This window comes from Lissotriton helveticus, chromosome 5_1 (assembly GCF_964261635.1).
Source record: "Lissotriton helveticus chromosome 5_1, aLisHel1.1, whole genome shotgun sequence".
Lineage (NCBI taxonomy): Eukaryota > Metazoa > Chordata > Amphibia > Caudata > Salamandridae > Lissotriton > Lissotriton helveticus.
The window spans coordinates 2,129,207,280-2,129,231,810 of record NC_136065.1 but is presented as its reverse complement, the minus strand read 5'-3'; the positions used below and the strand labels follow the sequence as shown (position 1 = coordinate 2,129,231,810).

The 24,531-nt window shown below is 54.3% G+C and overlaps 1 protein-coding gene across 4 annotated transcripts in view; it reads left to right on the top strand.

Moving 5' to 3' along the window:
• ABL1 (ABL proto-oncogene 1, non-receptor tyrosine kinase) overlaps positions 1-24,531 on the top strand; it is a 255,023-nt gene that overhangs the window by 77,530 nt on the left and 152,962 nt on the right. Inside the window, exon 1 of one of the 4 annotated variants that reach the window (XM_078646212.1) lies at positions 16,867-17,099. The exons of 2 other annotated variants lie outside the window; for them this stretch is intronic. In XM_078646212.1, coding sequence (XP_078502338.1) covers positions 17,015-17,099 — 85 coding nt within the window. In that variant the 5' untranslated portion in view covers positions 16,867-17,014. Of the gene's footprint in view, positions 1-16,866; positions 17,100-24,531 lie in introns of those variants that run through there. One more of the 4 variants, XM_078646213.1, reaches the window with a different exon arrangement.

The window sequence follows — 24,531 nt, the reverse complement described above, 5'->3', positions numbered from 1 at the left end:
TCTCCAGGCTGTAATGCGATCCCCGCGCCGCCCCTCTCGCCCCGGCAGATCTTGGCAGCAGAGCCCGTTAACCCCTCCCCTGCTTCGGGGAGGCCTCAGTTCTTCGAAGGCAGGAGGCCTGGGGCACTGCTGAGATATTTCAAGTATGTCTCCCCAGACGGCGCCTCTTCGGGCCTCAAAGGCCGAGGCACGTGTGCCCCAGGCCCTTGTTGACGTGCGAGGGCACCCTGCGCGTGCCAGCTGTGCCCATGTGCGTGCTGATGGGCACCCTGCGCGTGCCACCTGTGCCCATGTGCGTGCGGATGGGCACCCTGCGCGTGCCAGCAGTGCCCATGTGCGTGCGGATGGGCACCCTGCGCGTGCCAGCTGTGTCCATGTGCGTGCGGATGGGCACCCTGCGCGTGCCAGCTGTGCCCATGTGCGTGCTGATGGGCACCCTGCGCGTGCCAGCTGTGCCCATGTGCGTGCTGATGGGCACCCTGCGCGTGCCAACTGTGCCCATGTGCGTTCGGATGGGCGTGCCTGCTGTGCCCATGTGCGTGCGGATGGGCACCCTGTGCTTGCCAGCTATGCCCATGTGCGTGCTGACGGGCACCCTGCGCGTGCCAGCTGTGACCATGTGCGTGCGGGTGGGCACCCTGCGCATGCAAGCTGTGCCCATGTGTGTGCGGGCACCCTGCGTGTGCCAGCTGTGCCCATGTGCGTGCGGATGGACACCCTGCGCGTGCCTGCTATGCCCATGTGCGTGCTGATGGGCACCCTGCGCGTTCCTGCTATGCCCATGTGCGTGCTGATGGGCACCCTGCGCGTGCCGGCTGTGCCCATGTGCGTGCGGATGGAAACCCTGTGCGTGCCTGCTATGCCCATGTGCGTGCTGATGGGCACCCTCCGCGTGCCAGCTGTGCCCATGTGCGTGCGGATGGGCACCCTGCGCGTGCCTGCTGTGCCCATGTGCGTGCGAATGGACACCCTGCGCGTGCCTGCTGTGCCCATGTGCGTGCGGATGGGCACCCTGCGCTTGCCAGCTATGCCCATGTGCGTGCTGATGGGCACCCTGCGCGTGCCAGCTGTGCCCATGTGCGTGTGGGCACCCTGCGCATGCAAGCTGTGCCCATGTGCGTGCGGGCACCCTGCGCGTGCCAGCTGTGCCCATGTGCGTGCGGGCACCCTGCGCGTGCCAGCTGTGCCCATGTGCGTGCGGATGGGCACCATGCGCGTGCCAGCTGTGCCCATGTGCGTGCGCGAGGGCACCCTGCGCGTTCCTGCTATGCCCATGTGCGTGCTGATGGGCACCCTGCGCGTGCCGGCTGTGCCCATGTGCGTGCGGATGGAAACCCTGTGCGTGCCTGCTATGCCCATGTGCGTGCTGATGGGCACCATGCGCGTGCCAGCTGTGCGCGCGCGAGGGCACCCTGTGATATCTATCATGACCCTGGCCGCCAGGGCAGTGCCCAATGGGTTGGTCTGAGAGGTCAGTCAGTGCGCGGCCCATGTTTTGTGTTGTGTGATCTGCTGGCCCAGTTGTAACTGTTTATTTCTCTAATATTAAAACAAACATTGCCTGCAGTCCCACCAGCTCAATTCCATGCAGTTCCCTTCAGTGCAGATACAAAATCGAGCATCCATCGAACAATGATTAAGTATTTTATTTAATTCACATATAAATATTTAAAAAAAATCAAAATTGTAAAAGTAAGGTTAGAGCATGTCTAAATTCAGTGAGAGGCGACCATCATCTTTTGGATGCAGTGCACCCACAAATCAGTCACAGGATATTGACTTACTTTTTATCCTCTGTTGGACTTGGCCCTCCATGCAGAGTTGCCCCCAAACTTTATACCTTCTTCCCTCCTGTTTTCGGAAGCCGTTTTTGTTGACTTTTAGGACGTTAACACTGCTAACCAGTGCTAAGGGGCTCATGCTCTCTCCTCCGAACATGGTAAAACTGGATTGCATACCATTCATCCAGTTATTTACTTGTAAAGTTCCTAGTAAAGTGGTTCTACCTGTACCCACGGCCTGTAAATTAAATACCTCTAGTGGGCCTTCAGCAGTTTTTGTGCCACCCACTCAAGTAACCTTTTAAACAGATCTCTGGACTAATGTGCAATTTTAACCTGCCAATTCGAGCTGGCAAAGTAATCCATTTCATGATGGACAGAATGCTGCACAATGTCAACCATTCTCCCCCCCCCCCACCCCACGGTACAGAGATCTGGGCCTAAATCCATCGTTTTTTTGCTCCCTATCCCGTTCCAGTTTAGACCCAGCCATATGCAAATCAGTGTTGACCCTGTTCCCCGTGTGAGTCTCTGAAAAGTTTTAGCGCTCCGTCCATCATCTCCTTGTGTTTGCTTTGTTTGCCCGAAGTAAACCTTTTGCCAGACCCAAACCTTCTGTTTAAATACATATAAGATCGATATGTCATCGCTGTGGTAGGCGCTAAACAGCCCATTGGGCAGGGTGCATTGTATTTAAGAAGTTTTACAAGTCCTGGTAGTAAAAAGCTCTTAAATTGTTCCCTCCTTTAGGCTACCTCTCCCATTAGATAACATTGAGTTACATTATTACATTTAATAAGTGACAACTTTTGATTTGATGGTAGAAATATATTATATTTTGATTCAAATGAATTGTAATTTAAAATCAAGGGTTAAAATTAGATGTTAGATGACAAATTTCTAAAAGTGCCACTTTCAAAATTGTAATTTCCCTGCCCTAAACTTCCTGAGGCCTTGTAGGAGCTTCCAGTTGCCTGAGCCTGTTCATTGCTCCCCCATTAGGAGTGCGTATTGGGCCCAAGCAATACGACATGGGTGCAGGTGGGGGAGGGCATTACGGCCAGCATTGGAGGGGCGGCGCTGTTACCTGCCTACACTTTCCTTTCAAAGGAGCTGACTCAGCACACTCGCAAACAGCTTGACACCAGGCGTTTGTTTCCCCAGACATCTCAGGACCTGGGCAGGGGAAGGAAGAACATTCCAAAACCAGATGTGTGATGGAAGTCTAGAGGTTTCTCCCACTTAAAGCTGGCACCAGGTTTGAATGTTGGACCCTGGAGCTCACTTTTTAGTACCCTCCTGGACCTGTGGAAGACTAGCGAAGGGCCGCCTTGTACCCCAGAGATCTGCCCTACTGCTAGAGGCCTGCCTTGCACTCCAGAGGACTGCCCTACTGCTAGAGGCCTGCCTTGCACTCCAGAGGACTGCCATACTGCTAGAGGCCTGCCTTGCACTCCAGAGGACTGCCCTACTGCTAGAGGCCTGCCTTGCACTCCAGAGGACTGCCATACTGCTAGAGGCCTGCCTTGCACTCCAGAGGACTGCCCTACTGCTAGAGGCCTGCCTTGCACTCCAGAGGACTGCCATACTGCTAGAGGCCTGCCTTGCACTCCAGAGGACTGCCCTACTGCTAGAGGCCTGCCTTGTACTTTAGAGAAGTGCCCTACTGCTAGAGGCCTGCCTTGCACTCCAGAGGACTGCCATACTGCTAGAGGCCTGCCTTGCACTCCAGAGGACTGCCCTACTGCTAGAGGCCTGCCTTGCACTCCAGAGGACTGCCCTACTGCTAGAGGCCTGCCTTGCACTCCAGAGGACTGCCCTACTGCTAGAGGCCTGCCTTGTACTTTAGAGAAGTGCCCTACTGCTAGAGGCCTGCCTTGCACTCCAGAGGACTGCCATACTGCTAGAGGCCTGCCTTGCACTCCAGAGGACTGCCCTACTGCTAGAGGCCTGCCTTGCACTCCAGAGGACTGCCCTACTGCTTGAGGCCTGCCTTGCACTCCAGAGGACTGCCCTACTGCTAGAGGCCTGCCTTGCACTCCAGAGGACTGCCCTACTGCTAGAGGCCTGCCTTGCACTCCAGAGGACTGTCCTACTGCTTGAGGCCTGCCTTGCACTCCAGAGGACTACCCTACTGCTAGAGGCCTGCCTTGCACTCCAGAGGACTACCCTACTGCTAGAGGCCTGCCTTGCACTCCAGAGGACTGCCCTACTGCTTGAGGCCTGCCTTGCACTCCAGAGGACTGCCCTACTGCTAGAGGCCTGCCTTGCACTCCAGAGGACTGCCCTACTGCTAGAGGCCGGCCTTGCACTCCAGAGGACTGCCTTACTGCTAGAGGCCTGCCTTGCACTCCAGAGGACTGCCCTACTGCTAGAGGCCTGCCTTGCACTCCAGAGGACTGCCCTACTGCTAGAGGCCTGCCTTGCACTCCAGAGGGCTGCCCTACTGCTAGAGGCCTGCCTTGTACTCCAGAGGACTGCCCTACTGCTTGAGGCCTGCCTTGCACTCCAGAGGACTGCCCTACTGCTGGAGGCCTGCCTTGCACTCCAGAGGACTGCCCTACTGCTTGAGGCCTGCCTTGCACTCCAGAGGACTGCCCTACTGCTAGAGGCCTGCCTTGCACTCCAGAGGACTGCCCTACTGCTAGAGGCCTGCCTTGCACTCCAGAGGACTGCCCTACTGCTTGAGGCCTGCCTTGCACTCCAGAGGACTGCCCTACTGCTAGAGGCCTGCCTTGCACTCCAGAGGACTGCCCTACTGCTTGAGGCCTGCCTTGCACTCCAGAGGACTGTCCTACTGCTTGAGGCCTGCCTTGCACTCCAGAGGACTACCCTACTGCTTGAGGCCTGCCTTGCACTCCAGAGGACTGCCCTACTGCTTGAGGCCTGCCTTGCACTCCAGAGGACTGCAGTGCTGCTTGAGGCCTGCCTTGCACTCCAGAGGACTGCCCTACTGCTTGAGGCCTGCCTTGCACTCCAGAGGACTGCCCTACTGCTGGAGGCCTGCCTTGCACTCCAGAGGACTGCCCTACTGCTTGAGGCCTGCCTTGCACTCCAGAGGACTGCCCTACTGCTAGAGGCCTGCCTTGCACTCCAGAGGACTGCCCTACTGCTAGAGGCCTGCCTTGCACTCCAGAGGACTGCCCTACTGCTAGAGGCCTGCCTTGCACTCCAGAGGACTGCCCTACTGCTTGAGGCCTGCCTTGCACTCCAGAGGACTGCCCTACTGCTAGAGGCCTGCCTTGCACTCCAGAGGACTGCCCTACTGCTTGAGGCCTGCCTTGCACTCCAGAGGACTGTCCTACTGCTTGAGGCCTGCCTTGCACTCCAGAGGACTGCCCTACTGCTTGAGGCCTGCCTTGCACTCCAGAGGACTGCCCTACTGCTTGAGGCCTGCCTTGCACTCCAGAGGACTGCAGTGCTGCTTGAGGCCTGCCTTGCACTCCAGAGGACTGCCCTACTGCTAGAGGCCGGCCTTGCACTCCAGAGGACTGCCCTATTGCTTGAGGCCTGCCTTGCACTCCAGAGGACTGCCCTACTGCTTGAGGCCTGCCTTGCACTCCAGAGGACTGCCCTACTGCTAGAGGCCTGCCTTGCACTCCAGAGGACTCCCCTACTGCTAGAGGCCTGCCTTGCACTCCAGAGGACTGCCCTACTGCTAGAGGCCTGCCTTGCACTCCAGAGGGCTGCCCTACTGCTTGAGGCCTGCCTTGCACTCCAGAGGACTGCCCTACTGCTTGAGGCCTGCCTTGCACTCCAGAGGACTGCCCTACTGCTTGAGGCCTGCCTTGCACTCCAGAGGACTGCAGTGCTGCTTGAGGCCTGCCTTGCACTCCAGAGGACTGCCCTACTGCTAGAGGCCGGCCTTGCACTCCAGAGGACTGCCCTACTGCTTGAGGCCTGCCTTGCACTCCAGAGGACTGCCCTACTGCTTGAGGCCTGCCTTGCACTCCAGAGGACTGCCCTACTGCTTGAGGCCTGCCTTGCACTCCAGAGGACTGCCCTACTGCTTGAGGCCTGCCTTGCACTCCAGAGGACTGCCCTACTGCAGGAGGCCTGCCTTGTTTCTCAGAGGACTGCCCTGCTGCTTGAGGCCTGCCTTGCACTCCAGAGGACTGCCCTACTGCTGGAGGCCTGCCTTGTTTCTCAGAGGACTGCCCTACTGCTAGAGGCCTGCCTTGTTTCTCAGAGGACTGCAGTGCTGCTACCATAGGACTGTCCTGCCCTTGAGGACTGTCCGGCTCCCTGAGGCTGCCTTACTGTTTGAAGGAAAGGGCCATATCCTTGAACCCAGGACTCCCAGAGTCCCTCAAGGGTCAGTTGGCCGACCTCCTGTTCTGGGGAAAAGAGGCACAACAAGCTCAAGAAGCCTCCCTGCTATTGCCCAGCTGACCTGCTGCAACTGGATCTGCCTGGACCTACAGCTAGACCTGCCAGAGCCCTCCTGGCCTCTGCTGAAATGAGTTCCTGGTCCCCAGAAGGTGCCTCCCCAGGTCCTGGGCCGTTGGCTGGCATCTGTTAGAATCCTCCTTTGGACTCGTGAACTTTGGAACTCTGTGTACCCAACTTTAAGAAGGTAACCTTTTCAGCAGGACTAACCAGGTCCATATATCCAGCCTGCACTACATCTTGGTCAGCCCAAACTCGTTACTTTGTCCCGGTCTAGCACAATAAGATGCCCACAGTTGGCGCTTTCTGGTTCTTGGAGCTATTTTTACTTAAACCTTTAAGATTGTTTATCTCTGATTCTACTGATTGGATTTTTGACAGTTTGGTCTCATGTTATTTATTAAAATGTTCTCTGTTTTTCTTAATTGGTTTGAGGGTTTTCTTGTGGTGTTTTTCTTTCACTTCCTTGCTGTTTGCGTGCTGCTTAAATATTCAAAACAGTGCCTCTAAGTTGAGCCTGGCTGCATTTGTGCCAAGCTATCAGAGGGTTAAACAGAGGTTAATTTAGTGACTTTTGTGGTTCATCCTGACCAGGATTGTGGTTGTTGCTTGAGAAGGGTTAACATCTTCATCAACCAATAACCTAATTTCTCACAGCCTTCAATTTCAAATTCTTTAATATTTACAGGATCTTTTAAATTTTTCAATTGCATGTTTTGCTTCTTAATTTATTTACACTTTATTAATCTGTAAATATTATTTAATTTTCTAAGCAGGTAGTAACCCCCTGAGTAGGCTTTGAGGATCCCCAGAGGTCCCTGAACCACAGGTTAAGAACCACTGGTCTACAGCTAATCTGTGTGATGTGAGGATGCGTTGAGCCCGGCCTGCCACTGGCTGTGAAGGCATTTGGCCTAGCCTCCCCAGCCACAACGATCTAGAACATGGGTACTCACAAACATTTTCCTGGGGGCTGCAAAGTTTGGTCTATGGTGTAACGAAGGGCCTCACTGATGCCAGCGGGGGGTGTAAAGTGGATGTAGGGGAAGCAAAGCATGTATATCTAGTGGCTGTCTTTAAAAATTAAGGTGTACATAAAGTTAAGGGCCTGGCTACTTCCTTTCCCTAACTGCAAATTAACCTTTAAATAAGCGCTTGCTGTTTTTTTGCTTATCTTAGTGCTGAGTCGAGTAAACAGCAGCCCAATGCTGCTTCTGCCCAGGGGGCAACATGTAAAGGTCAGGAGGGCCGAATGCGTCCCCCGGGCTATACTTTGAGTATCACTGGTCTAGAAACTGTTGGTAAACCGGGCAGCAAGGCTAAACCGGGCCCAAGGTAACCCTACAACACACAAACAATCTGTATTTTAGGGGTTCAGTGATCCTGCCTACCCTAGTCTAAGCCTGCAAGTGCCTTCCCCAGCCTGACCTAATCCCAGCCTGCATTCCTGCAAATTACAGAAATTCCCTCCCTGGCCTGCCCTAATCCCAATTTAAGGGCCTATATACCGCCTGCAATTTTTATAGATGTGTCCTCCCATGCCTACCCTAACCTCAGCCTGCAACGCCCTAGTGACAACATGCTAGTTATAGATGTGCCCTCTCCGGCCTACTCTAACCTCCGCCTGCAACGGCCTAGTGACCACATGCTAGTTATAGATGTGCCCTCTCCGGCCTACCCTAACCTCAGCCTGCAACGGCCTAGTGACAACATGCTAGTTATAGATGTGCCCTCTCCAGCCTACTCTAACCTCCACCTGCAACGGCCTAGAGACATGTGCCCTCTCCACCTACCCTGGTCTCCGCCAACGATGGTCAAGAGACATCCTACAAGTTACAGTTTTGCTGTCAATGTTTAGTGTCTGGTTAGTGTTAACTGCTCTTGGGTTAGCTGTATGGTTTGCATTAAGGTTGGATTTAGTTGCCTAGTTACTGTTAATTGTTCTTCGGGTTAGCTGTGTGGTTAGGATAAGGGTTGGGTTTAGCTGTCTAGTTAGTGTGGATGTATGTCATTACAACGCATGCTTTTACAACGCATGCCATTACGACGCAGGTTTTACAACGCAAGTTGTTACAACGACTTGCGTTGGGGGGCGCTGGATAGTGAATAGTTTAATTTACTATTCCAACTCCAGTCCCCGTGGATAGTAGGGAAGGTGTTAGATAGTAATTAAACTATTCCCTATCCTAGAGCGCCCTCCAGCGAAATTCGTTGTAATGACTTGCGTTGTAAAAGTTGCGTCGTAATGGTAGTGCGTTGTAAAGGATGTTTCCCGTTAGTGTTAACTGTTCTTGGGGTTAACTATGGTTAGGGCAAGGATTTCGTTTAGTTAACTGGTTAGTTCACTTGTAGGGGTTAGCTCTCCGGTCAGGCAAGTGCCGGGTTTGATTGTCTGTGTAGAGTTAACTGTTCAGGTTAGCTCTATGGTTCGGCATGAGGTTGGTTTAGTTCTCTGGTTAGTGAAAGGGTTGGGTTTAGCTCTCTGGTTGGGGCAAGAGTAGGGTTAGGTCTCAGCTTAGGTTTACAGGAGCGCATTAGACTAACCACTGGTTTACGGATAGGATTGCAATTGGTTGAGGGTGAAGAATCGATTTATAGGGATAGTGTTGGGTTTAAAGATAATTCTATGTTGGTTTACAACGTGGATGTAATTGGGGGTTGTGGCTTCCGGTTCATGAGATCATGGGGTGAATGATGGGGTTAGAGTACATCACAACATGGGGGTATTTATGCTAAAACAAGATTTCTTAATAGAGAAAAGGGAAGCTTGCCTTTGAATGTCTAACTTTCAGCTTTGCTCACCATAGACCTACGTTCCAGTTAGATTAGTTGCTGCCCTGTTGTGCCCCAATGCAATGCCACCCATCCAGGCTAGCTGTAGAGAAGAGTGCCCACCCTAAGGTGGTTGTATTGTACTGCGAAGGAAGGCTTCCACCCCCTCTTGCTTGCAGCTCAGCTGCCTTTCCTGGGCTAGCTGTGGAATATGATATTTCTGTCCTGGTTCCAAGCGGTGAGGTTATCGTATGAGAATGTTCCAGCTGAGGTGAAGGAGGTCCCCGGAGGCTTTGACTGGTGTTAAAGACAGCACTACATCGATTTCACCCATGTGCTTGCAGTGCAGTTACATCATAGCCATGGAGAGAGCCAGCTTCCCTAACACACCAGCATCAGCAGTGCAAGCTTCCCTCACACATAACGAATACAACACGGGCACAGAGAGAGCAAGTCACATGCACACATGCAGTGCAAGCTCCCCTCACACTGGCATGGAGAAAGCAAGCTTCCCTCACAACGACAACAGCAGTGCAAGCTTCCCTCACAACGACAACAGCAGTGCAAGCTTCCTTAACACATAACGAGTACAACACGGACACAAGGAGCAAGCTTACCTCACACACCATCAACCTTTACTGCAAGCTTCCCTCTCGTTCATATACACACACGTGTACCTACAATGCATATTCAGTGCAAGACCCCTTCAAGGCTACAAGGACAGGTGGAGTTCAAGCTTCCCCCCCCCATACACTCCAAAGTATCTGCAGTGAAAGCTTCCCTCAATCACCAGCAACAGCACTACCCTTGGTAAGCCCTGCTCTCCACAGCTTTGGCTCCAGTGGCTGCAGAGTGCATGAGGCTGGATCCTGCACCCTCATCCTGCTGCATCTCTACCCTCGGTACACCCTGCTCTCCGCAGCTACGGCGGCTGTCAGCAGTATCTGAAAGAGACACGTTAGTGATAGATTCCTTACCTTAGAATATCCCCAGGCACCAGACTGGATCCAGAAAGTTTTTCGTCAGCAGTACCCTTGCGTTTCAGAAAATGGCGTTGTGCGGCTCCGCGTGTGGCTACACGTCCGTCACTGTCATCGTTTGCGCCAATATTACGTCACAGAGACTACTTAGGCGCCACCCATGCGCGCTGACGTCAGTTCTTTCTTTTTTCGCGCCAGCAAGTAAGAGCACGTACCCTAGTCACTTTTTGACTGACTTTTTTTAGACTTTTTGTCTCCACTATTTTGAGTCTTTGACTCATGGTGCCACGTAGGAATGCCTGGGTTTAAATCCTGTGGGGCCTATCGTCGTTCGATGTCGGTGGACGACCCCCATGGTGTCTGTCTCTAATGTTTGGAGCGCGACCATGACTCCTGGTCATGTTCCGACTGTCTAACCATGGCTCTGAAGGCCTTACGGGAGCGGTCACTTGAGCTGCTGGAGGCCCAGTAGTCATCTCCATTCCGTTCGAGATCAGAGGTCGATCAAAGGAAGGATCGCGGAGCCATCTTCATCGCTCCTCGGGGTCGATGTCTTCACCCTTTGAATCGGGTAAGAGACGTCATAAGAAGAAGTCGAAGAAGCACTTACGCTCTACAACATCCCCCCATCGGTCTCCGGACATGGACGAGGGGGCCGGTGTACCTCCCCCGCGGCTCCGTTGGAGCCTGTGAGTCCTGCGGCCTACCCTACCCACCTTATCCAAGTCCTTCGGCGACTCCGGGCCAGGTGCAAGATTTTCTTGCTGCCATGGACTGCCTTTTCAGGCCTCGGGCTCCCGCCGGTGCGCCTTCGGGCCCCGTGGTCCGGCCTGTGGGGACTCTCTTGCCCCAGCGCCCCCACGACTCTGTTCCCGGTGCTGCAATGGGTTCTGTTTGTACCACCTTCACCCTTGCCTGGGTCTCTGGACAATTTTTCGCCGGGTTAGGACCCTAATTGGGATATGGAGCCGGATTGGCGCCGACCGGCGCCATTTTTGGCAACATTGGACCATTTATATTCCCCTGTCCCTCCCCCGCTGCCTGTGCCTGGGGCAGTGGAGGAGGGGGACGACTGGATGGGGACCCTTTTGCACGACAGTTCGAGCAGGAGTGGGCAGAAGAGTTGGAGGATGCAGGTGGCCTTGACCTCTCCTCTAACCCTGGATCCTTTCTCCTCCTGCTCTGGCCATGGAGGAGGGCGCCACATACACTGTGGTGCTCCGTAGAGCAGCTGAGGTCCTTGACCTACCTACGATGACTTTAAAGACTAACCTCCTCACTGAAGTCCTTCAGCCAGCAGAAAGCTCTATGGAGCCTCTGCCACCGTTCAATAAGGCGTTAACGGATGTGTTAATGGCCACTTGGTCTAGGCCAGCTACGGGGGTCACTGTGAATAAGATCGTGGCCAGGCGTCCTCGTCCGGCCCTGGGTGAACCCTGCCTTTTTAACGACCCACCCAACTCCGGAGAGCCTGGTCATCCAGGCCTCCACCCCCCCCAAAGCGCATTCCCTACCACCCGCCGGATAAGGAATCTAAGAAGCTGGAACATTGTGGCAAGAAACTGTTTTCCTCTGCCAGCTTAGGGCTGCGGTTGGTGAACACTGCATGCCCCCTGGGCCTCTACTCTAGCGCTGTGTGGGACACGGTTGCGCAGACGCTGCCTCAGTGTCAAAAGGAAGTTCCGGCAGTGCTTTCCCAAGCTGTGGCCGAGGGGAAAGATGCAGCAAAGTTCGCCATCCAGTGTGGACTAGACTCTGCAGACTCTTTGGGTAGGGCGATTTCCACCACAGTAGCCCTCCGTCACGCCTGGTTACGGTCCACTGGGTTTTCGGGGGATGTTCAGAGTTCCCTTAAGGACATACCTTTTGATGGTACCTGTCTGTTTGGCGTTAAGGCAGATAGTGTGCTGGAGCGTTTTAAGGACTCCCGGGCTACGGCCAAGTCCTTGGGTCTCTCCACCACGCGCCCGGCCACGTCTGCTTTTCGTTCCTTTCATGGCCACGGAAGAGGCGCCAGACACGTTTGTTCAGCCAAAAGCCTGCGCAGAAACAAACACACCGTGGACGTGGTTCCAAGCCGTGGCGGGACAGGGGGCCAGCATGTGGGACGTCCACTTCTGCAGCATCCGCCTCAAAACCTTCCTAGTCCGAGCTTTGGGGTGTACCCCACACCGGTAGGTGGCAGGATTTGCCATCACCTCCTCCACTGGCGTTCTGTCACTTCGTACAGGTGGGTGCTGCAAATCGTCCGATGGGGCTACTCCCTCCTCTTCGCGTCTGCCCCCTCAGCCATGCCATGTCAGGGATCACTTTATGCTTCTCCAACAGGAAGTCATGGCCCTCTTGGCCAAGGGGGCCATTGAGCGCGTTCTTGGGCCAGAAGTAAGACGTGGTTGTTATTCCCACTACTTTCTGGTCCCCGAGAAGGAGAAAGGGGGCCTGCACCCCATCTTGGCCCTCAGGAACGTCAACCACTTCCTCCAGAAGGAGAAGTTCAAGATGTTGACTCTGGCAAAAGTCTTGGCTGCCCTCGACCCAAGAGACTGGATGGTAGCGTTGGACTAGGAGGATTCATATTTTCACATCCCCGTCCTGCCGGCCCACCGGCGCTACCTGCGGTTCACGGTAGGCCAAGAGCATTTTCAATTTGCTGTGCTCCCCTTCGGCCATACCAGTGCCCCTTGGGTGTTCATGGTGATCGCAGCTCATCTGCGCAGATCAGGGGTTCCAGTCTTCCACTATATCGACCACTGACTGTTGAAGGCAGGTTCGCCCCAGTCAGTTATCTCCAAGCTTCAGACTATGACCGACCTCCTGCATTTGCTGACGTTCTCCATCAACGCGCCAAAGTCGCACGTGAGTCCCTCTCAGAAGCTCCCGTTCATCGGAGCGGTTCTGGATTCGACGCAGTTTCAGGTTTATCCTCCCGAGCAGCGAGTCTGGGATATTCAGGCTATGATTCTGGTCTTTCAGCCTCTGCCTGGGTTTCGGTCAGGATGACTCTCTGGCTCCTGGGCCTCTTGGCCTCCTGCATCCTGTTAGTGCAACACGCCAGATGGCATATGCGGGCTCTGCAGTGGGACCTGAAGTTCCAGTGGGCACAGCATCAGGGCAACCTGTCCGGTCGTGTCCAGATCTCGGAGGGCACTTCATGACAATTGCAGTGGTGGCTCACAAATCGCGATTGGGTCAATGGCAGATCCCTCTCCCTACCCCAACTGGAACACACAGTGGTGACGGATGCATCCCTCCAGGGCTGGGTAGGCCACTTGGGAGATGCGGAGATCAGAGGCCTCTGGTCTCTGGCATAGTCCCGACTCCATGTCACTCTTTTGGAGTTTTGGGCGATCCGACTTGCACTTAAGGCATTCCTTCCCTCTGTCCGGGGAAGTGTGGTGCAGGTGTTCACAGACAACACCACCTCCATGAGGTATTGCAACAAACAGGGCGGGGTGGGGTAGTGGACCCTATGTCAGGAGGCTTTGCGCCTCTGGACATGGCTGGAACAACCAGGCATTACCTTGGTGGTTCAACACCTGTCAGGTTCTCTGAACGCCAGGGCGGACAAACTCAGCCGCTGGTGCATGATGGATCCCGAATGGCGTATGAACTCAGATGTGGCACAAGGTCTCTTTCTGCAGTGGGGAGAGCCTTGGTTAGATCTATTCGCCACAGAAGAGAACACGTGATGTCATCAGTTCTGCTCGTTGGAATTTCCAAGGCGGCACTTGCTCTGCGATGTTGTTCGTCGCTAGTGGAGCTGCGGTCTGTTGTACGCCTTTCCGCCTATACCACTTCTGCCCAGAGTGCTGAAGAAGATTCGGCGCGACCGGGCCCAAGTCATCCTTGTGGCTCCGGATAGAGCACGAAGATACTGGTATCCCGAGCTACTCAGCATGGTGATCGATCCCACGATCCGACTGCCTCTTCGGTAGGATCTTCTGTCGCAGCAGCAGGAGACGGTCCTCCACCCGTACCTGTCCAGCCACCACCTCCATGCGTGGAGAATAAGCGGCGACAGTTGACAGCTTTCGATCTTCCTCCTGAAGTCTGTGATGTCATTCTGAGCCAGGCTTACCTCCACTAAGGAGGTATAAGCCTGCAGGTGGAACAAATTTGTGGCATGGTGCACAGCGAAAGCTGTGGATCCCCTATCTGCCCCTCTTTCGAAGTCCTTCTGTTCCTTCTCTCTTTGGCCCAGCAGGGCTCTTCTCTGGGCACTATCAAAGGTTATCTTTCCACCATCTCCGCCTTTCTACGGCTTCCAGATCAGCCTTCTCTTTTTAAGTCCCCAGTTGTTAATCATTTGCTCAAAGGCATTACGCACACGTTTCCTCCAGTGCCTTTCATAATGCCTCAATGGGACTTAAATCTTGTCTGGACTTATCTGATGTGCCCTCCCTTTGAGCCCCTTCATAACTGTCCCTTACGTCTTCTCACTATAAAGACTTCTTTCCTGGTAGTTATCACCTCTGCCAGAAGAATGAGTGAGCTCCAGGCTCTTTCTTCTAAACCTCCTTTACTTTCTGTTCATCCAGAGAAAGTGGTTTTAAGGACTCGTCCTTCTTTTTTGCCAAAGGTAGTGGCGCCTTTCCATATCGGGCAGACCATCACTTTGCCCACCTTCTTTCCGCCTCCGCATCTTTCAAAAGAGGAAGAGAGGTTCCACCGTCTGGATCCAAAACGTGTGCTCTCATTCTATCTGAAGCGCACACAACAGTTCCTGGTGGATGACCAACTTTTTGTTGGCTACGTGGGTGCCAAAAAAGGTTTGGCTGTGCACAAATGAACCATCTCTCTGTGGGTCATTCTGTACACCAAAGCATGTTACTCGTTGGCTAAGAAGGAGCCTCCTGTGGGGCTGCATGCCCCTTCTACCAGGGTGACGGCAGCCACTACTTCCCTGGGACGCAGCGTTCCCTTGCAGGACATTTGTCAGGCAGCAACGTGGGCCTCGCTGCACACGTTTACCAAGCATTACTGTCTTGACAGTCAAGTCCGGAGAGACTGCTTCTTTGGCTGTTCTGTTCTCTGTGACTTTCTGCTGTAATCTTGTTCGCAGACCCACCACCGGGGTTGGTATTGCTGGGGTATCTATTCTAAGGTAAGGAATCTATCACTAACGTGTCTCTTTCAGATGCACAAGTTACTACTTGTGTAACGATTTATCTGCAAGAGACATTAGTTAGTGATAGATTCCTTACCGACCCACCCATCCTCAGTGTTCTGCAAACTGATTTCTAGGGTTAAGGTCATCCATTTCAGGGCCCTAGTTTCATGTCACCAGTGGTCAGTTTCTTGCATGGCTCTGTGTTCCTGGCTCGGAAAGTTGTGTACAGAACTTACACCAGCACGCATGGGTGGTGCCTAAGTAGTCACCGTGACGTCATCTCGGCGCATACGACGCCAGCGACGGACGCGGAGCCGCCCGACGCCAACTTCCAACACAGGGGTACTGCTGACGAAAAACTTTCCGTATTTAGTCTGACGCCTGGGGATATTCGAAGGTAAGGAATCTATCACTAACTAATGTCTCTTACAGATATATTGTTACACAAGTAGTAACTTATGCACCGAGGAAGGATGGGTAGAGCTGCACACCATGCACCGAGTGCATGAGGCTGGATGGTACGTGTGCCCCTCTCCAGCTTGATCTCTACCCTCGGTACACTCTGCTCTCCACAGCCACATCTCTCCCAGGGGTCGGGAGGAGGGGGTCCGCAGGACCCAGTAAGTCTGGGTAAAGCCAGAGACCACGTACGGTGGAGCATGGCTTCCCATCGAAGCAAGATCAATCTACAAGACTGCCTGTATCACCCACAAAGCCCTGCACACTTCCTCCCCTCGATACCTGGCAAATAAACTGAACATCTCTGGAGGCTCCAGACCTTCTGGTAATGCGGAAAAATTACTGCTTGACCCTCCCTCCTTCAAAAGGGGAAGATCGATGTCTCAACCCTTCTTGTGCAATGTGGTCAAGATCTGGAACTCGCTTCCTCCACCTCTCCCCACCTCCACCCGGACCCTCAAAGCTGACCTCAAATCTCTCCTCTTCCAAAGACACCTCCAGAATGAATACATCCCTTTTCATGTCCCAAGGAACTTCTTACAATGTTGCAAATATGTCATCTTTGCCTGCAGGATCCTAATCCTGTGTTTTTGATTTTTGTGTGACTGCCCTCTATTGTTTTATTTTACTTTCCCATCCATCTCGTTTGTATCTGTGCCGTGTAAGTGTGTAAAGTTCCTCGTGTACCATTCTTGGTTCTATTGTGAAGCGCGCTCAGACCTTTGGGTAAAGTCCGTGCTATATAACATTGCATTAAATAAAGTAAAAATAAAACTAAAACTGCACGAGTCCTGGATGGTCCTTGCACCCCTCTACCCAGGTACCCTCTGCCCTTCACTGCCGTGGCTCTTTTGGGGGTGGGGGCTCAGCGTAGAGCCGGACCCCCGTGTGCACGGGCCCGGGTGGTCCCCCTCGGCTCTGCCCCGGCTCTCAGCGGGTTAAGCCGCCTGCAGTGGGTGTTCCCTCCCGGCCTGATGTCACGGCCGGGCAGGGGGGGCCCGGGCCCTTTGTTGGCAGTGGGAGGAGATCCCTCCTCCTGGGGCAGCAGCAGAGCAGAGGCCGGAGCCGCTAACTTTCCGCCGGATCCAGGCCTGGGAGCGGGCCGGGCGAGGACTGGGGGCGCAGGACGGGGGGCACCGCCGGGGATGGATGCTGAGGACCCCCCGAGGCCGCAGGCGTGGGGCCAGGGGGCCTAAACCCTGGGGCTGCCGTCGCTGCCCCTGCCTGGGGTCACACGTTACTTCGGGGTGCGCTGGGACGGATCAGACACCCCCCTGGATCGGAGAGGGGCTGGGATCCATGGGACCCCCACATCCGCGCATGGAGTGAGACCCCTGATCGGAGCGCCGGGACGCGGGGCGAGGCCCCTGATCGGACCTCCGGGGCACGGGCGAGGCCTCCAGAGCGAGCGAGGCCTCCTCACTTAGGGAGGAAGCGAGGCCCTGGGCCCTCCGGCGGAGGGAGAGGCTGCGACCCTGGCCAGGAGGGGAGCCCCAGACTGTGCCCGAAGTCGCCATCCGCTCATGAAAATGTTGGAAATCTGCTTAAAGTTGGTGGGGTGCAAGTCCAAGAAGGGATTGTCTTCGTCGTCCAGCTGCTACCTGGAAGGTAAGGAGTGAGTGACTCACTGACCACACTCGTATAGCGCCTAACTTGCTGTTAGGGGGGACAAACACGGGCGTAGGCCCTGCCGTTACTTTGCAGCGCCCAGGCAGCAGTTTGTGGAAGTGGGGTGCCATGAGGGCTGTCCTCGGGCGGTGTCCTATCTGTCCTACCGTGCCCGGCTGTTACTTTGAAGTTAGTGACTATAGCGCCTAGCCCTAGGCTGCAGTTTGTGGGAGGCGGGGTGTGCCGAGGATGGCCCTGGGGCAGTGGCCTTCCTGCTTCTCCCGTACCTGACTGCCACTTTGACGTTGATACACCTCTCTGGCGCCTAGATTGCAGTCTGTGAAGGTCGAGGTCCTCTAGGGATGGCCATGGGGCAGGGCCCTGTCTGCCCCTGCTGTGCCTGGCTGTTACTGTGAAGTTAGTACATCTCTCTAGCGCCTAGATTGGTGTCTCTGAAGGTCGAGTTACTCCGAGGATGGGCCTGGGGATGTGCTGTGACTGCCCCTGCGGTGCCTGGCTGCCACTTTGAAGTTAGTACACCTCTAGCGCCTAGATTGCAGTCGGTGAAGGTCGAGGTGCTCCATGAATGTCCCTGCTGTGCCTGGCTGCCACTTTGACGTTAGTACGCCTCTCTAGCGCCTAGATTGCAGTCTGTGAAGGTCGAAGTGCTCTGAGGACTGTCCTGGGGCGGTGCCATGACTGCCCCTGCTGTGCCTGGCTGCTACTTTGAAGTTAATACATCTCTCTAGCGCCTAGGCTGCAGATCTTGGAGGTGGGGGTACCCTGAGGGATGCCATGGGGCGGTCCCCTGCCCGCCCCTCCTGTACCCGGCTGTTCCTTCCACATCAGTGAGTTACAGGCCTTTCTTGGCGCTCTCCGAGCTCTGGCAGCCTCGGCGGCAGCTGGGGGAGGGAGGCTGCCGGGCCGAGGGGCCTCTGAGCCAGGCCTGGAGCCCGGCCCAGCCCCTCCCACGCCTCCTCTCCATTCCTGGAAAGTGAGGCTGAGGGAATAACATTACTCCTAGCGCTGGCTCTTACTGCGCAGTCCGTGCCGGACCGCACATGTGTAGCGCCATGCACGCACAGGCGCTATAAGGCAGCCGCTCGTGAGGCCTTTGGGGTTCTGAATCTGACCTTGTCTGTTCGCTCCTGGAAAGTCGGAATGAGTGAATAGCTTTACTTGTAGCGCCTGGGGTGGGGAATAAGTCGAGCATGCAGCGTAGCGCCTCGATCTGCCTGCCCCCCCCCCGAGGCTCTGACGTGCTTCAAAGACTGCCTCGTGCCTGTAGCTGCCCGAAGGCTGTGTCACAGCGCTGTGAGGTAACCGGAAGGAGGGGGCGCGGAGCTGCTTGTAAGGTGCTCTGGCAGAGGAGAAGGGAAGCGGCTACAGGAGATGAAATGCAACTTATGCCACAGGGTGACTGAGCGATGCATCATTGGAGCAGGGAAACAACGCACAGGCTGTGTATGGGCCCTGGACCCGAGGAGGCCTGTGTCTCCTTCACGTGATGGGTTCTGTGAGTGATGGGTCCTGGAAGTGAGGCGGTCCATGCCTCCTTCATGTGATGGGTTCTGGGAGTGGTCAGGGCTACTCACATCCTCATGAGGGTCTCGGGGGTCAGTGATGGGTCCTGGAAGCTCCGAAGTCCAGGCCTCCTCCATGTGATGGGTTCTGTGAGTGATGGGTCCTGGAAGTGTGGAGGTCCATGCCTCCTTCATGTGATGGGTTCTGTGAGTGATGGGTCCTGGAAGTGAGGCGGTCCATGCCTCCTTCATTTGATGGGTTCTGGGAGTGATGGGTCCTGGAAGTGAGGCGGTCCATGCCTCCTTCATGTGATGGGTTCTGTGAGTGATGGTTCCTGGAAGTGTGGCGGTCCATGCCTCCTTCATTTGATGGGTTCTGTGAGTGAGGGGTCCTGGAAGTGTGGAGGTCCATGCCTCCTTCACGTGAAGGCTTCTGTGAGTGATGGGTCCTGGAAGTGAGGCGGTCCATGCCTCCTTCATTTGATGGGTTCTGTGAGTGAGGGGTCCTGGAAGTGAGGCGGTCCATGCCTCCTTCACGTGAAGGCTTCTGTGAGTAATGGGTCCTGGAAGTGTGGAGGTCCATGCCTCCTTCATGTGATGGGTTCTGTGAGTGATGGGTCCTGGAAGTGAGGCGGTCCATGCCTCCTTCATTTGATGGGTTCTGGGAGTGATGGGTCCTGGAAGTGAGGCGGTCCATGCCTCCTTCATGTGATGGGTTCTGTGAGTGATGGTTCCTGGAAGTGTGGAGGTCCATGCCTCCTTCACGTGATGGGTTCTGTGAGTGAGGGGTCCTGGAAGTGAGGCGGTCCATGCCTCCTTCATGTGATGGGTTCTGTGAGTGATGGTTCCTGGAAGTGTGGCGGTCCATGCCTCCTTCATTTGATGGGTTCTGTGAGTGAGGGGTCCTGGAAGTGTGGAGGTCCATGCCTCCTTCACGTGAAGGCTTCTGTGAGTGAAGGGTTCTGGAAGTGTGGAGGTTCATGCCTCCTTCATGTGATGGGTTCTGTGAGTGATGGGTCCTGGAAGTGAGGCGGTCCATGCCTCCTTCATTTGATGGGTACTGTGAGTCATGGGTCCTGGAAGTGAGGCGGTTCATGCCTCCTTCATGTGAAGGCTTCTGTGAGTGATGGGTCCTGGAAGTGTGGAGGTCCATGCCTCCTTCATGTGATGAGTTCTGTGAGTGATGGGTCCTGGAAGTGAGGCAGTCCATGCCTCCTTCACGTGATGGGTTCTGTGAGTGATGGGTCCTGGAAGTGTGGCGGTCCATGCCTCCTTCACGTGATGGGTTCTGTGAGTGATGGGTTCTGTGAGTAATGGGTCCTGGAAGTGTGGAGGTCCATGCCTCCTTCATGTGATGGGTTCTGTGAGTGATGGTTCCTGGAAGTGAGGCGGTCCATGCCTCCTTCATGTGATGGGTTCTGTGAGTGATGGTTCCTGGAAGTGAGGCGGTCCATGCCTCCTTCATGTGATGGGTTCTGTGAGTGATGGGTCCTGGAAGTGATGGGTCCTGGAAGTGAGGCGGTCCATGCCTCCTTCATGTGATGGGTTCTGTGAGTGATGGGTCCTGGAAGTGATGGGTCCTGGAAGTGAGGCGGTCCATGCCTCCTTCATGTGATGGGTTCTGTGAGTGATGGTTCCTGGAAGTGAGGCGGTCCATGCCTCCTTCATGTGATGGGTTCTGTGAGTGATGGGTCCTGGAAGTGATGGTTCCTGGAAGTGAGGCGGTCCATGCCTCCTTCATGTGATGGGTTCTGTGAGTGATGGGTCCTGGAAGTGATGGTTCCTGGAAGTGAGGCGGTCCATGCCGCCTTCATGTGAAGGCTTCTGTGAGTAATGGGTCCTGGAGGTGAGGCGGTCCATGCCGCCTTCATTTGATGGGTTCTGTGAGTGATGGGTCCTGGAAGTGTGGCGGTCCATGCCTCCTTCATTTGATGGGTTCTGTGAGTGAGGGGTCCTGGAAGTGTGGAGGTCCATGCCTCCTTCACGTGATGGGTTCTGTGAGTGATGGGTCCTGGAAGTGTGGCGGTCCATGCCTCCTTCATGTGATGGGTTCTGTGAGTGATGGTTCCTGGAAGTGTGGCGGTCCATGCCTCCTTCATTTGATGGGTTCTGTGAGTGAGGGGTCCTGGAAGTGTGGAGGTCCATGCCTCCTTCACGTGAAGGCTTCTGTGAGTGAAGGGTTCTGGAAGTGTGGAGGTTCATGCCTCCTTCATGTGATGGGTTCTGTGAGTGATGGGTCCTGGAAGTGAGGCGGTCCATGCCTCCTTCATTTGATGGGTACTGTGAGTCATGGGTCCTGGAAGTGAGGCGGTTCATGCCTCCTTCATGTGAAGGCTTCTGTGAGTGATGGGTCCTGGAAGTGTGGAGGTCCATGCCTCCTTCATGTGATGAGTTCTGTGAGTGATGGGTCCTGGAAGTGAGGCAGTCCATGCCTCCTTCACGTGATGGGTTCTGTGAGTGATGGGTCCTGGAAGTGTGGCGGTCCATGCCTCCTTCACGTGATGGGTTCTGTGAGTGATGGGTTCTGTGAGTAATGGGTCCTGGAAGTGAGGCGGTCCATGCCTCCTTCATGTGATGGGTTCTGTGAGTGATGGGTCCTGGAAGTGAGGCGGTCCATGCCTCCTTCATTTGATGGGTACTGTGAGTGATGGGTCCTGGAAGTGAGGCGGTCCATGCCTCCTTCATTTGATGGGTACTGTGAGTCATGGGTCCTGGAAGTGAGGCGGTTCATGCCTCCTTCATGTGAAGGCTTCTGTGAGTGATGGGTCCTGGAAGTGTGGAGGTCCATGCCTCCTTCATGTGATGAGTTCTGTGAGTGATGGGTCCTGGAAGTGAGGCAGTCCATGCCTCCTTCACGTGATGGGTTCTGTGAGTGATGGGTCCTGGAAGTGTGGCGGTCCATGCCTCCTTCACGTGATGGGTTCTGTGAGTGATGGGTTCTGTGAGTAATGGGTCCTGGAAGTGTGGAGGTCCATGCCTCCTTCATGTGATGGGTTCTGTGAGTGATGGTTCCTGGAAGTGAGGCGGTCCATGCCTCCTTCATGTGATGGGTTCTGTGAGTGATGGTTCCTGGAAGTGAGGCGGTCCATGCCTCCTTCATGTGATGGGTTCTGTGAGTGATGGGTCCTGGAAGTGATGGGTCCTGGAAGTGAGGCGGTCCATGCCTCCTTCATGTGATGGGTTCTGTGAGTGATGGGTCCTGGAAGTGATGGGTCCTGGAAGTGAGGCGGTCCATGCCTCCTTCATGTGATGGGTTCTGTGAGTGATGGTTCCTGGAAGTGAGGCGGTCCATGCCTCCTTCATGTGATGGGTTCTGTGAGTGATGGGTCCTGGAAGTGATGGTTCCTGGAAGTGAGGCGGTCCATGCCTCCTTCATGTGATGGGTTCTGTGAGTGATGGGTCCTGGAAGTGATGGTTCCTGGAAGTGAGGCGGTCCATGCCTCCTTCATGTGATGGGTTCTGTGAGTGATGGGTCCTGGAAGTGATGGTTCCTGGAAGTGAGGCGGTCCATGCCGCCTTCATGTGAAGGCTTCTGTGAGTAATGGGTCCTGGAGGTGAGGCGGTCCATGCCGCCTTCATTTGATGGGTTCTGTGAGTGATGGGTCCTGGAAGTGTGGAGGTCCATGCCTCCTTCATGTGATGGGTTCTGTGAGTGATGGGTCCTGGAAGTGTGGAGGTCCATGCCTCCTTCATGTGATGGGTTCTGTGAGTAATGGGTCCTGGAGGTGAGGCGGTCCATGCCGCCTTCATTTGATGAGTTCTGTGAGTGATGGGTCCTGGAAGTGGGGAGGTCCATGCCGCCTTCATGTGAAGGCTTCTGTGAGTGAAGTGGCCAAGTCCATGATAGCGCTGCAGTCTCCGTCAAACAGAGGCTCCTTTTGTCGTTCCTTTAACTGAGGGGAGTCCAAAACAACATACTCAGACCAGAATACCTCCATCTACAAGGGTAACAACCAGTCCTCTCCCTCAGGAGGCTGTTATCGGGTAGGATATAGATTGAACAACTTTAAAGGTTGGGGTAAGGCCAACACACCCGATAACTCCCCTTACCTAAATAAGCAGGGACTTGCCCTCGCTTCCCCCGACTATACCATACCTGTCAGGGGAAGACTTCAACAATTTGTCTCTATTTGGCAATCTATAACAGACAAATGTGTGATTGGAATTAACTAACATGGTTATTGCCTGGAGCTTACCAGCAATCCTCCAAACATTCCTCCTCAACCTCACAAATTGTCTCCGGAACACCTACAATTGCTCGAACAGGAAGTGCAATCGCTCTTACTGAAAGGAGTTATAGTTCCGGTTCCAACACAGTACCAGGGCTCAGGGGTTTACTCTGTATTTTCTCATACCCAAAAAGGACGGTTCCCTAAGACCTATTCTGGATCTCAGTTAAACCATTCTGTACTGTCAGAACACTTTCACATAGTGACGCTTCAACAGGTTCTCCTACTTTTACAAAGAGCAGATTTTATGTCTACTCTAGACTTCTGACGCATATTTTCATGTTCCAATTCATCCTGCTCATCGCGAATACCTTAGATTTGTGATAGCACGCAAGAATTACCAATTCAAAGTACTTCTATTCGGAGAGACTAGAGCGCCCAAAGTATTTACCAATTGTCTGGCAGTAGTCGCTGCTCATCTCAGAAGGCAACATATTCACGTCTTCGCCTATCTAGACACTCTGGTGCAGCAGGCACTATTCATCTTAAGAGCTCGCACTGCAAAGAATTTAAGTTTAGAGACTGTGCTGCAGCCACATGTAATATTCATAAGTAGAGCTCGCAGCACTGCAGTCTGGAGCACTTCACGCTCACACTGCTGCAGTGTATTTATCTTAGAGCTTCTGGTTCTGCACTGGTCACCTGTAGAGGTCACGCTGCTGCAGTGTATTCATCTTGTAGATCCTGGTGCTGCAGTGGTCACCTGTAGAGGTCACCTTGCTGCAGTTTATTAATCTTAGATCTGCTACTGCTGCTGTGGTCACCTGTAGAGATCACACTGCTGCAGTGTATTTATCTTAAAGCCCCTGGTTCTGCAGTGGTCACCTGTAGAGGTCAGACTGCTGCAGTGCATTCATCTTAGAGCTGCTGGTGCTGCGCTGGTCACCTGTAGAGGTCACACTGATGCAGTGTATTCATCTTAGAGGTACTGGTGCTGCAGTGGTCGCCTGTAGAGGTCACCCTGCTGCAGTGTATTCATCTTAGAGCTGCTGGTGCTGCAGTGGTCGCCTGTAGAGGTCCCGCTGCTGCAGTGTATTCATCTTGTAGATCCTGGTGCTGCAGTGGTCACCTGTAGAGGTCACCTTGCTGCAGTTTATTACTTTTAGATCTGCTTGTGCTGCAGTGGTCACCTGTAGAGGTCACACTGCTGCAGTGTATTCATCTTAGAGCTGCTGGTGCTGCGCTGGTCACCTGTAGAGGTCACACTGCTTCAGTGTATTAATCTTAGCGGTACTGGTGCTGCTGTGGTCACCTGTAGAGGTCACCCTGCTGCAGTGTATTCATCTTAGAGCTGCTGGTGCTGCAGTGGTCGCCTGTAGAGGTCACTCTGCTGCAGTGTATTCAACTTAGAGCTGCTGGTGCTGCACTGGTCACCTTTAGAGGTCACGCTGCTGCAGTGTATTCATCTTAGATCTGCTGGTGCTGCACTGGTCGCCTGAAGAGGTCACACTGCTGCAGTTTATTAATCTTAGATCTGCTTGTGCTGCAGTGGTCACCTGTAGAGGTCACGCTGCTGCAGTGTATTCATCTTGTAGCTCCTGGTGCTGCAGTGGTCACCTGTAGAGATCACACTGCTGCAGTGTATTCATCTTAGAGCTGCTGGTGCTGCAGTGGTCACCTTTAGAGGTCACACTGCTGCAGTGTATTCATCTTAGAGCGGCTGGTGCTGCGTTGGCCGCC